We start from the raw sequence: 13,242 nt of genomic DNA on the forward strand, positions 1-13,242 counted from the left end.
GGGTGTGTGTGTATGTGTGTCTGCCTTGCAATGGACTGGCGTCCTGTCCAGGGTGTTGCTGTGTGCCTTGCACCCATTGAAAAGCTGGGATAGGCTCCAGCACCGCACCTCTGATTGGATAAGCGGTTAAGAAAGTGAGTGTTTAGTGTGATTACAATTTGCTTCCATTATGGTTTTATGCTTTGTTTTTTTGTTTTTTGTGATTGTTCTTACAGTTTTAATCTAATATATTGACACACATTTTAGGACAGACTACATGATCACAGGACTTAATGTTGTGAAAATGCAGATGTCACAATATTAAATGAATGAGGCTTTCTTGATTAAATAAATTCATGAGTGTACTTACTATTATTTGCCTTGTTGCTCATTTATAATTTAATGTAACTGTAATTGTTTTAAACCATATTGTGTTAACATTAAATAAACTGAATGTGGTGTCCAGAATGTTTTTTGTCTGTTAAATGTTGTGACTTTTCATTTTCAGAATAATTTTACAGGGTATAGTGAAAGTAAATAAGTGGGCGGCACTGTGGCTCGGTGGGTAGCACTGTCGCCTCACAGCAAGAAGGTCCTGGACTCCAGCGACCCCTAACAGAAGCAGCCGAGGAAATAGAGAGAGAGTGTAAGTAAATAAGTAAAAGTGTTATTTGGGTTAAAGACAAACAACTTTCAAAAGCTCTAAAATTGTTTCAGTAAAAGTTCCAATCAACTGGAACTGTGATAAACTTACCTGCATAATGCGGAGGATGGTAAGACAGGCAAATAAAATAAAAAAAATAAAAAGGATAAATGTTGGAGGGGTACAGATACAATTAGGTTTCACAATTGGATACAATTTTCCAGCAGGACAGTGATTCAAAACAAATGTCCAGATCATCACAAATGTGGTTTACTGAACACAACGTCAAACTTCTGTCATGGTCACCTCAGTTCCTTGATACAGAAAACCTGTGGATTGAGTTAAAGAATAAACTGCACAAGAGCGGATCCAGAATCCAGGATAATCTGGTCAGATTTTGTAGAAAGACTGATCTCAAATTCCCTGCTCTGTATTCTCCAACCTTATCAAATATTAAAAGAGGAGACTAAGTGCTGTTTCTGTGACAAAGGCATGGTGTACGATGATTTTTATGCAAGGGTACCAAACATTGTTACAAATAATTAACCACAGTAGTAAATAGTTTCTTGACGTTGGGTTTCTTTCTCTGAATAAATTTACTTCAATTAAAGTTTAAAATGTCTCATTTTTTCAGTTTAAGATTAAGCTAATTTACCCAAAGGTGCTTTTTTATAACTCATCTTTATTGCTGAATTTGAACGGAATTTACTTGGGTGCACTGTGTATGACACAGTTCCTAAAACTCTAATATGCTATAACCCATGTAGCCTATGCAGTAAAAAATTATCCATTTAGGATTTCACCTAACCATGTTACACTATGTGGCCAAAAGTTTGTGGACACCTGAGCGTGATCTTATTGGGCTTCCCATTCCAAAACAGGTGGTGCAGTGGTAAAATATGCTAGCACACCAGAGCTGGAATTTCGAAAACATCGTATCGAATCTCAGCTCTATATGAACAACGTTTGGCTGTTGTTCATTCAGGTAGGGAGCCGGATAGGGACCTCATAACTGAGGCAATTACGACCTCTGCTTGTCTCATGTGTCGGAGGGGGCGTGTGTCAGTTCGCTCTCCTCAATCGGGGCAGGGGTCAGCACCAGTAGAGAGGAAGCATAATGCAAATGGGTGAAAATTGGGCGTGCTAAAAATCAGGAGAAAAAGGGAGAAAACGCATTAAAAAACTATGGGCATTAATATGGTGTGTCCCCCTTTGTGACTACAGTCAAGTACAGTTACATCTATGCAGAATTGGGTGTGGCTAAAATACCTGAAATTAATAATCAGGAGGAAGGTCCACACTTGTGGCCATATAGTATATCTTAAAATATTCACCATTTTGTAGCACATGTGGTTTTGTTTTGTTAAAAATAATTAACAAAAAGCACAATAAATAAATTTGTGATCCAGGATTAAAAAAAAAAAAAAATTACTTCAATTCAAGGTTGGATCTCAGATAATTTGTATTCTAATAAGACTAATACATATAAACAGTGGACTGTAGGCTTAATGGTGACACATCTAGTATGTGGTATTTATGGTAATGTTTAATTCTTGTTAATGATGCATCACACATGATTACTCATTGTAAATCTCACCATGTTCTACTGCAAGTCAAGTTTGTTTGTTTGATTAGTTTATCTCAGTGGGTTTTTGGGTCTTCCAAAAACAGAAAAAAACTATCTAATTCCTCCTATGTAAGCCCTTGTATTAAATTCTAATAACATCCAGTGTAAATTATTTACAATTATTTTGCACCTACTCACAATACTTACTGTATCCAAAAGGTGTTTTTATTTGTATCAGAAATGAAGTAATGATATGGTTAGTACCCTGTGTACTGGTTATCTAATTCCAAAATTTTGTAATATTGGACTCTCCACTCTTACTCTCACTGGCTCTGGTGGTAAACAGTGACACACTGTTTGAACTATTCCAGAAACAGGTACACCCACACAGGGTGCTACTACTACCCCCGTCCATGAAACCAGTATAAAAAACCTGGTCTACTACTGTCTGAGTGCATTGTCTGGATCTTAGCTAAGATTGTTTGAGCAGACTGTTTACCATGAAGTGGAACTTGGTTATTTTTTGTGGGTGTGTGGTGCTGGCTTTAAGCTATGCAGCTCCAGCGTGAGTATGCTTCCTAAATGACTATGCAGCTAATAACCATCTCCATATGTTTAACCTAATATACAGTATGTATCTAGCATGTTTAAGTGGGGTGATAACACACAGCAACGTGGGTCCCAAGGACTTGGGTTTGATCTTAGCTTTGAATCACTTTTTAAAAGAAATGTCACATGTTCTCTCTGTGTCCATATGAGTTTCTTTAAGGTACTTTACTGAATACACATGTGAATGCTGCTAAAATGGTTATACTTTATTTTTCTTGTGAATCTGTTTAGTCTAGTGGAATATTCTGTTTACAGAGTTAAGCACTGGATCAATAATGGTCAGGCAGTGGTCAAAGTCAGCTGACTTGTTCAGCAAATATGTATTTACCAAACGTTATTAGTCCATTTGATATTAATTTAGATTTTTCTTTAAATTACAGTCACCATGATGATATAATGGCAGGTATGTACATGTCAACTTCACCAGCCTGCTTTAAAAATATTTTAATATATGTATTTTTTACATTTAATTAAAATCATAATGTACATTTATAGTTTAATTGTAAATTATATTTTAACTTTTTTTAAATTATTTTACTAAAATGTTTATCCACACTTTAGTAAATCATTAAACTACATGCTAAGCTTTAAAGGTAATGAATACTATAATAATACATTCATCCCAAACAAACACCAATTGTAGATCATCCTGAAGGAAATCCAGAACCCGAGGAAGATTCTCATTACAATGCCAAGCTTGACCGCTGCGAGGGAATCGAGTTTGATGCCATCGCCCCTGATGAGAAGGGAAACGCAATCTTTTTTAAAGGTTATTTGAACAAACTTTTATTGTTTATATATTTATTAATCCAGTGTTGGAAAGCGGCGGTTCATGATGTTTACCAAGGATTATCACATTTAATCCTGGGGATTGACTGCAAGCCAGCAGTTTTGACTGAAAGCCAAACACATTTAAATGCCAGTGTTTGATGAGAATGCTGTTAATGCGCCCAGGTGGCACAGCGGGATATTCCACTAGCGCACCAGCTCCGAGATTCTGAACTCCTTGGTTCAAAACTCGGCCGCCTGGGCGCCATCTAGCGGGCATAATTGGCAGTGCCTGCAGCAGACACATCTCTGCTGGGGAGGGATGACCGGACTATGTGGGTGGGGTCTTCAAACGCTGTGCAAGGACCCTGATTGGAAGGAAGAGAGGCGCCTGTGTGTGTGAGTGCATAGGTGAAAAAGGGTTCCGCTAAGGGCTGCGCGAGGGTCGGAAGAGGCATGAGCAGCAAATTACCCCTGCTCGACTGCAAGCAGGGATCCTCCGCAGCGGAAGACAAATTGACTACTCTAAATTGGGAGAAAATTAGAGAAAATGCATGAATAAAAAATAAAATAGAAAAAATAGAAAAAAATAGAAAAAAAAACAATGCTGTTAATAATGTCTGGCAGTAAAAATGTGTAACCATTTGCATACTAAATCTGTTAAAGCTGCACTGTCTAGGTATTTACAGGCTAATTACTACCCAATATTTCTATAAGTGATTGCAGCAGCAATGCATTTCCAAAGGACTTTAATAGCCCTATACCATGGCTGGATTACTGACCGGGCCAGTCGGGCCAGCGCCCAGGGGCCCTTGAGGTCAGGGGGCCCCGGGGGGGCCCTGGCCCAAAACATTTTGCGATGCCTATCAACATTTATGATACAATATATTTTTATTTCCGAGGGCCCTCCATTTTAAGGATCCTCTGACTATTAGGGACTTTGACCCCAGGGCCTCTTGGGGGCCCTAGCCATGCTTTTGGGGCCCCTAGCCATGCTTTTGGGCCCTAGCCATGCTTTTGGGGGCCCTAGCCATGCTTTTGGGCCCTAGCCATGCTTTTGGGCCCCTTATGAAAATGGATGAGGCGTTGTGGCACTGCTCTGACTTCGACTTCTGGCTATTAGGGGTCCTAGGAAAGAGGGGGGCATATTTTTAGAGGGCCCTGGTTATGAGAGCCCCTACCAGGGGGCCCTAGAGAAGAGCAGGGCATACCATTAGAGGGCCCTTGATCACGAGGGCCCCTGCTATGGGGCCCTTGACTTCCATAGAAGTCGTTTACCATGGCTCCTTGACAAACTTGTGTCCTGTCTCAACCACCGTTTGAATGCATACACACACTTAACTGAGCTATTTGATGTTCTTTTCATGCCTGACAATATGTCCAACAGTGAGCTCACTTTAAAGGCTAACTCACTCGCTGCAGCATATCCTTCAGATCTGAACATGAGCCTGGCAGATGAATTGATACAATACAAATCATTCATAACAGAAAAAGAAAAATGTCCTAGTAAAATGCTCAAAACCATGATAAATTTGAATTTACAGTCAACCTTTCCAAATGTCTACATAGCACCTAGACGTTTTTTGACTGTGCCTATCACAAATTGTGAACTGGCTCGTATTAAGAATGAACTCAGGATTAGGATGCGCCAAAACCGCCTGAACTCACTGTCACTTCTAGCCATTGAATCAGATTTGGTCAGACAGCTTAATTTTGATGAATTAGTGGATGACTTTGCAAGAAAGAAAAGTAGAAAGAAACTTATATAAAATAGATTCTTGTGTTAGGGTTAGTTATTGACAGGTTGTTTAATGTATTAATTTATTTATGTTTTTGGAGGGGGGGTGGGGGGGGTTGCCCAGGGGCCCAGACTATCCTTAATCCGTCCTTGCCCTATACTAATGATAAAATCTAGCATTAGTCACAAGTAACAAGCTACCTGAGTTGTGCTTTTACCAATTTTACCTAAGTAGTAATATTTCTGACCTTTATTTCTTGTGAGCAAACTGTTGACCCCATTTGCATGATCTGGAGAACCAAAGTAATTTGTAGAACAAAAAAAACTGATGTGGAATTCAATTACATTCACATTTATGCTGGAATTCAATAACCTCCACAGGTGATCATTTATGGAAGGGTTTCTCAGGTCCAGCAGAGCTTGCGAATGGTACATTTCAGGAACTAGATGAATACCATCAGCTGGGTCATGTGGACGCAGCCTTCCGCATGCACAATAAAGATGAGGATCAGAAAGACCATGACCATGTCTTCTTTTTCCTGGTATGTTATTATATATACATAGTAATTAATTATGCATTAAAGAAACAGGAAATTATTAAGATTATTAAAAAATTATATATTGTACAACAATATTACCAGCTTTTACAATTAATTTAAATTACAATTTTGTAACAGGATGACAGAGTCTTCAGCTACTACAACCACTCTTTGGAAAAAGGCTTTCCAATGGAGATTCAGCAAGTGTTTCCAGGAATTCCCAACCATCTAGACGCAGCGGTTGAGTGCCCCAAAGGAGAGTGCATTACTGACTCAGTCCTGTTTTTCAAGGGTAAGGCAATACATATTATAATTATAAAGAAATATCCTGACACTAGAGATCAAGTCTTAGAAATGCCACTGCACATGTCAAGTACTCAACAGACACAATTAGGCATGTCTGAGGAAGGGAAGACTAGATTGGCAGTCATATGTTTAATACCTTCATTCGTGTTTAACCTATATGTAGTAATCTGCTAATGGCAAGTGCCAGAGGAGGCGTGTTCCAGCCCACAGCCAGGCATATGTGGGTGTAGTGCATGCCCAGGAAATTCTGCTAAAGAGAAATTGGAAATTATTAAGTAGTTGGAAAAGGCCAGCTTGGATTGGTTACTTTGTCAGATCAGTATAGGGTGTAATACTAATACTTAGTACTAATATCAGCATCTAGTAAAATTACGAGAAAATATGGGCTCAGTGCTTTCTGCATTCTAAAGAGTTATGAGCTTGGTTTTAGTCTTTATTATGTAACTGGATTTATAAGGCCATCATGGGTATTGTAACTTCTTATCCTCTCCTCCATTTAACCATAGGAAGGGAAGTTTACAACTTTGATATCAAGACCAAGACAGTAAAGACGAAGGTGTGGAATCACTTGCCTAACTGCACCTCTGCTTTCCGGTGGTTAGAGCACTACTACTGTTTTCACGGTCACAACTTCACCAGGTTTCATCCTGTCTCTGGAGAGGTGGTAGGAAATTACCCAAAAGATGCCAGACATTACTTCATGAAATGTGCAGATTTTGGTGAGTGACAGATCTTCAGGTCTTAAATTTTACACCTGGATATAGTCCAGATTTCTACAATTTGAAAACTTATTTTATTTTTTTGTTTGTTTTTAGGTCATGGAGCTGGTCACAGAAAGCCTCGCTGCAAACTTGATGCCATTACCACAGACAACACAGGAAAATCATATGCATTTATAGGTGATTTATGATTTCCTACAAGAGTCATGGTGTGCAAAAGATACATTTCAAACGTACAACCGACTTTATGTCAAACAACAAAAATCTGTATTTCTCTTAATGCTCTTCATACACAAACAGGAAACAGTTACATTAGGTTGGACACACACCGAGATGGAATCCATCCGTTTCCTATTGTAAGACTGTGGAAGGAAGTCTCAGGACACGTGGATGCTGTGTTCTCCTACAGTGGCAAGTTATACATTATCCAGGTAAAAAAGAACTGCTTGTATTTCTGACAGTAACTCTTAAATTCTTTATGAGTGCTCATAAAAACAGCATATATCAGTGCACTCAGACAAATCCTGCTTGGTTTCTGCACAGTGGTTATGCCTTTCAGCTAATGCTGAGAATAACTTTGATTTTCCTACATCTGCACATGCTTTAATACCTAAGAAAAATGGGGTTCATTTTAACCTGTGTCATACCAAAAGACTGGGCACCAGCAGTTCTGCTATTAGCCGGCCGGGCGTCTACATGGACACACGATTGGCTTTATGATGCTGGTAAAAAGAAGCAAACGGCAGCTGCGCAGATGTTGGAGGGGGCGTGTGACAGCCTGAGCCCTCTGAGCAATGAGAGAGAGATAGGTTCCAACTGTACACAACTGGATTTAGTGAAAAAAAGGGGAAAAAAACTCACCGCCCAATAAGTTTGTTTGTTTATTAGGATTTTAACTTCATGTTTTACACTTTGGTTACAATCATGACAGGAACGGTAGTTACTCATTACACAATGTTCATCAGTTCACAAGGTTATATCAAACACAGTCCTGGACAATTTTGTATTTCCAATCCACCTCACTTGCATGTCTTTGGACTGTGGGAGGAAATCAGAGCACCCAAAGGAAACCCACGCGAACACGGGGAGAACATGCAAACTCCACACAGAAAGGACCCAGACCGCTCCACCTGGGGATCGAACCCAGGACCTTCTTGCTGTGAGGCGACAGTGCTACCCACTTAGCCACAGTGCCACCCGTCGTCCAATGAGTAAAAATGAAAACATGATAAATAAATGCTTGTTTATTGACAAATGGGGTTTATTTATTGGTATCAACATCACAGTTATTTGAAGTTATAACTATTTAATTTAAGAGTGACATCATAATTTAAGCTCCATAACCATTCACATCTAATTTATTAGAGGACAAGGTCATCTAGACTTTCTACCCTTAAACAATGCAAGTAAGACGAACTGGACGTGCATAAAGTAGATTTGTATTTAGTCATTTTAACACTATAGCAACTTATTAATTATTAAGAGACATTAATCCTCTAGTCTTGTTTTTTATTCTGACAGGGTGATCAAATCTACATCTACAAATCAGCAGTACATTACACCCTCATAGAGGGCTATCCAAAACCCATTAAAGAGGAGCTGGGTATTCAGGGACCCGTGGATGCTGCATTTGTATGTAACGAGCATGTAGTGCATGTTATACAAGGTATGGCTCTGTATAATCGTATAGACATTTGACAAAGGAATTCTTTCCTCTTTCCTTGAAGCAGTTTGAAATGATAACTTTTACTCTCATGTGTGTATCAGTTGTAATCTGTAATCTGAGTAATATTTAAGAAAAGTTATAATAATAGCTAATAATATACAAGCCTTAGTCCACAATATTCACCTGTTTGCTTTTGTTGGAAATAATTCTCTCATGCTTTCTTTTTATTATGTGATTTTTACACAGGTCGGAAAATGCTTGACATTGATCTGGAGGCCACCCCTAGACTTTTTAAGAGAGAATCGTTTTTGCCCTTTCCCAAAACTGATGCCGCTACATGTTCCACTGATGGTGTGCAGTTGTATGTTGGTGCAGAATATTACAAGTATCAGAGCCCAGAACTTCTGGCTATGAGCAAGATCAATCCAGTACCACAGAAAATCTCATCTGAGAAATTTGCCTGTGAATAATAAAAGGTTTAAAATGCTGCATACTTTTTGTCAAACGTTTTTCAACTAATGCTATGTAGCACATTTAAATAAAAAAAAATGAGACAATGTTTGTATAGAGCTTTGTTACAGTCTCAATAAATTACAGAAACAAAATTAAGAAAGGATTGATTTTCCTAAGATCAAAAATCAGAAAAATCTAAATGTAACATTCACTCTTTTACAGCTGATAAAACCTGTGGGGACCCTCCTGCTGAGGTCTTCCAAAATACCCTGTTTAGTCCACAGTAATAAACCTCAATTTAACACCTACCATCAAGTTTAACTTTCCATCCAAATAAAACACAATCTTTGGCTACAGAAATGTTTATACACATGCTTCAAATTCCAAAGTGACTACAAAAGTTACATTGAGGATTGACCCCATCTGCATCTTAGGCCAACCTTTACTGGAACTCGAACCCAACAAATTGCTGATGTGGAATGAAACGCGCCCTAGCTGTAATTCTAACAAATAACCACTAGATGGAGATAAATGCTTATCATATTTTTTATATGGTTTTATTATGGTTTTATATATCTTTTTTTCTCATGTTAAATCACTTAAAATGTAATGAGGGTTAATTAATAGCATCTACTGGTAGGAAAACAAAAGTTTGAAAATGACATGATTATAGGCATTTGGCAAGGAATTCTGCCATGCTTTTATTTGTGAGCAGTAAAAATATGGTGTTGAGACAGGCTGTTGTAATCTAAACTAGCAGGAGATGTAAACAAACCAGTCTAGTTCAGTTTTTCAGGCAACGTTTTCTCACGATTATGATACACTTTCTTTAATTAAATTGTTTTAGCAATTCTTATTTTACCCTGGTTTTAATAGTATCAACAATTAAACAAGGTGAACTACGGGAGCAGACTGTTTTCCTCCATACATTTACATCCATAGCATCATAGAATGTGAGCCCTTTAGCAGGGGAGTCTGACAGGTTTTGACTTGTGAGGAGTAAAGGTTACAGTATTGTAATGTACTTTTATAAAGTGATTAGCAGAAGATATCTAAACAAACCAGTATTGCCTTACTTAGCAAATACTTCTAAAGATTATAATACAATTCAACCAACAGTTAGGTTTTCATCTGAACCATAGTGTTACAAGATGCCAGCGCTTTAGCAGAGGTGTCTGTTATATGATAGACTATAATGTAAACTAAGAGAAAAATATAGCAAAGCTGTGTTGTCATATGATGTACTCTTAAAATTCTGATATGTTTCAACAATGATGTAGGATATCAAGGTGCACAGGGTAGGAGTTTAAAGCAGCTGTCATGGTTTACCTTGCATCTCTAGTGTTGCAAGATAATAGTGCTTTAGAATTGGAGTCTGTCATGTTTTTATTTGTGAGCCTTTTATAACTAGGCTGTCAGAAGAAACTGTCAATGAATCATTTACCTTGGTGCTTTTACAAGATAAAGTTTTATACAGTGTGGTAGTTCATCATGTAGCCTAAAGCAAAGTATTGTAAGATTTCAGCTCTTTAGCAGGGGAGTCTGCCATGCTTTTATTTGTGAGCTGTACAGAATATTGTGTTGTGTTATGGTGTTTTTACAGCAAGACTGGCAGAAGAAACTGTCAATACGTACAATTAATTATCGAGCTGTGTGCATTTTGCAGGATGAAGTGTTATGCAGTGTGGTAGCTGTACATGTACATAGTCTAAAGTAAAGTATTGTAAGATGCTAGATATTGTGTTGAGACTGGCAGAAGAAACTGTCAACACGTTTGATGATTTATTGACCTGTGAGCTTTTACAAGATAAAGTTTTATGCAGTGTGGTAGCTGTACATGTAGCTTAAAGTATTGTAAGATGCTAGCTTTTTAGCTAGGGAGTCTGTCATGCTTACATTTGTGAGCTAAACAGAATATTGTGTTGTAATTGGCTTTTATAACGAGACTGACTGTGCCTTTGTCAATATGTAGGATAAATTATCAAACTGTGCGCTTTTACAGGATGAAGTTTTATACAGTGTGGTAGTTGTACATGTAGTATGAAGTAAAATATTGTAAGATGCTAGCTCTTCAGCAGGGGAGTCTGCCATGCTTTCATTTGTCAGCTGTAAAGAACATTGTGTTGAGAGTGGCAGAAGAAACTGTTAACTCGTTTAATGAATTATCAACCTGTGAGCTTTTACAGTATGAAGTTTGATGTAGTGTGGTAGCTGTACATGTAGTTTGAAGTATTGTAAGATGTCTTGAGCGGGGGAGTCGGTCATGCTTTTATTTGTGGGCTGTACAGAATACTGTGTTGTCATGGGCTTTTATAACGAGACTGGCAGAAGAAACTGTCACATGTAGGATGATTTATCGACGTGTGATGGTAGCTGTACATGTAGCCTGAAGTAGAGTATTGTAAGATGCCAGCTTTTTAGCAGGGGAGTCTGCCATGTTTTTATTTGTGAGCTGTAAAGAATATTGTGTTGTCATGGGCTTTTATAACGAGACTCATGTATGATGATTAATCGACGTGTGTGTTGGTAGCTGTACATACAGCCTGAAGTATTGTAAGATGCTAGCTCTTTAGCAGAGGAGTCTGTCATGCTTTTATTTAGATTATAGAATATAGAATATTGTGTGTCATGGGTCTTTATAACGAGGCTGACAGAAGAAACTGTCAGTATGTACGATGAATGAAACTGTGCCCTTTTACAAGACGAAGTTTGATGTAGTGTGGTAGCTGTACATGTAGTTTGAAGTATTGTAAGATGCCAGCTCTTGAGCGGGGAAGTCCGCCATGTTTTCATTTGTGAGCTGTACATAATATTGTGTTGTCATGGGCTTTTCTAACGAGACTGGCAGAAGAAACTGTCACATGTAGGATGATTTATCGACGTGTGATGGTAGCTGTACATGTAGCCTGAAGTAGAGTATTGTAAGATGCCAGCTCTTTAGCAGGGGAGTCTGCCATGCTTTCATTTGTGAGCTGTAAAGAATTTTGTGTTGAGAGTGGCAGAAGAAACTGTTAACTCGGTTAATGAATTATCAACCTGTGAGCTTTTACAGTATGAAGTTTGATGTAGTGTGGTAGCTGTACATGTGGCTTGAAGCAAAGTATTGGAACATGCTTGCTACTTAACAGTGGAGTCTGTCATGTTTTTATTTGTGAGCTGTAAAGAATATTGTGTTGAGACTGTAAACACATCCGGTATATTATCGACCTGTGCATTTTACAGTATGAAGTTTGATGTAGTGTGGTAGCTGTACATGTAGCTTGAAGCAAAGTATTGAAACATGCTAGCTACTTAATAGTGGAGTCTACCATGTTTTATGTGTGAGCTGGGTTTTACAGTATAAAGTTTTATGCAGCATGGTAGCTGTACATGCAGTCTGAGGTAAAATAAGATGGAGGGGAGACTCTCCCCCCTCCTCATTTCCCGCCTCTTTAATGAGCGTTTGAGTGAGTGAACCACGCCTCATGTTTGCTCACACCGGCCATATTGAGGGGCCTCTGGTGCTCCTCTGCCTCTTTCTGTTAGCGGTGGATTAAACCGAACCGGCTCAACCTTCACTCATCATTTTCACCACCGTTACAAGCTGTGTGCCAACCGGACGCGAGGGCTTCAAACCTCCACACATTCAGGACATTCTTTGTGTCCGTGTTTATGAGTTTGAACAGCGTTTCTGGAATTGATAGTTGGTTTTAGGAGACGCAGCGCTTGAACCAAGGTGAGTTTTTTTTATTGGCTGTTACGGCGCTCGGTCTGCTTGTTCTGATGCACGGTGGCTGTGCTATGTATGTATTAGCCGTTACGTTCGCTTCATAACGTTAACAGTGCTCGTTTGTTTTGTTTGTCCTTAATTGGCGATATTTACTGAGAGACGGTTATTAATGGAGCTTAACGGTAACACCCGCTTAGAGATTAAAGCGCACTTTTAGGGTATTAGGCTGTGTCCCAAATTACGCTACAGTTTACTAGATAGTGTGTCAAATAAGCACACGATTCATGCATTTTCAGGCATGCTATGTAGTACGCACTGTGCAGTTTGGGACACAACCATAGACTCTTAGTTAGCTTTCTCGATCCCGTATTTAGTACTTTAACTTTATAATTATATACATAAACATGTACGATATTGTCAATTAACTCGTATTGTGCGCACTAAAGCACTAAAAGCGCAAACGTCGAGACTCATAACGAAAGTTTGGCCGTGTTTTCCATATGGTAGAATGGTCGCTGTCACAACTTCGACCAGCTAAGCTGTGTG

The 13,242-nt window shown here is 38.7% G+C and overlaps 2 protein-coding genes across 2 annotated transcripts in view; both read left to right on the forward strand.

The window, feature by feature from the left end:
- The first annotated feature begins 2,629 nt into the window (after nucleotides 1–2,629).
- Nucleotides 2,630–9,023, forward strand: hpxb (hemopexin b). The gene is made up of 10 exons (XM_063009308.1): nucleotides 2,630–2,754; nucleotides 3,179–3,201; nucleotides 3,442–3,567; nucleotides 5,686–5,846; nucleotides 5,982–6,135; nucleotides 6,656–6,868; nucleotides 6,965–7,048; nucleotides 7,169–7,299; nucleotides 8,390–8,534; nucleotides 8,781–9,023. Exons 1-10 carry the CDS (start codon nucleotides 2,690–2,692, stop codon nucleotides 9,002–9,004), a joined length of 1,326 nt encoding a protein of 441 aa, XP_062865378.1. The 5' UTR covers nucleotides 2,630–2,689; the 3' UTR covers nucleotides 9,005–9,023.
- A 3,459-nt stretch (nucleotides 9,024–12,482) lies between these two features.
- LOC134328225 (radixin) overlaps nucleotides 12,483–13,242 on the forward strand; it is a 49,492-nt gene continuing 48,732 nt past the window's right edge. Inside the window, exon 1 of the mRNA XM_063009302.1 lies at nucleotides 12,483–12,702. The gene's annotated coding sequence lies outside the window, so the exon portion shown is untranslated. The remainder of the gene's footprint in view (nucleotides 12,703–13,242) is intronic.

This window comes from Trichomycterus rosablanca, chromosome 15 (genome assembly GCF_030014385.1).
Source record: "Trichomycterus rosablanca isolate fTriRos1 chromosome 15, fTriRos1.hap1, whole genome shotgun sequence".
Lineage (NCBI taxonomy): Eukaryota > Metazoa > Chordata > Actinopteri > Siluriformes > Trichomycteridae > Trichomycterus > Trichomycterus rosablanca.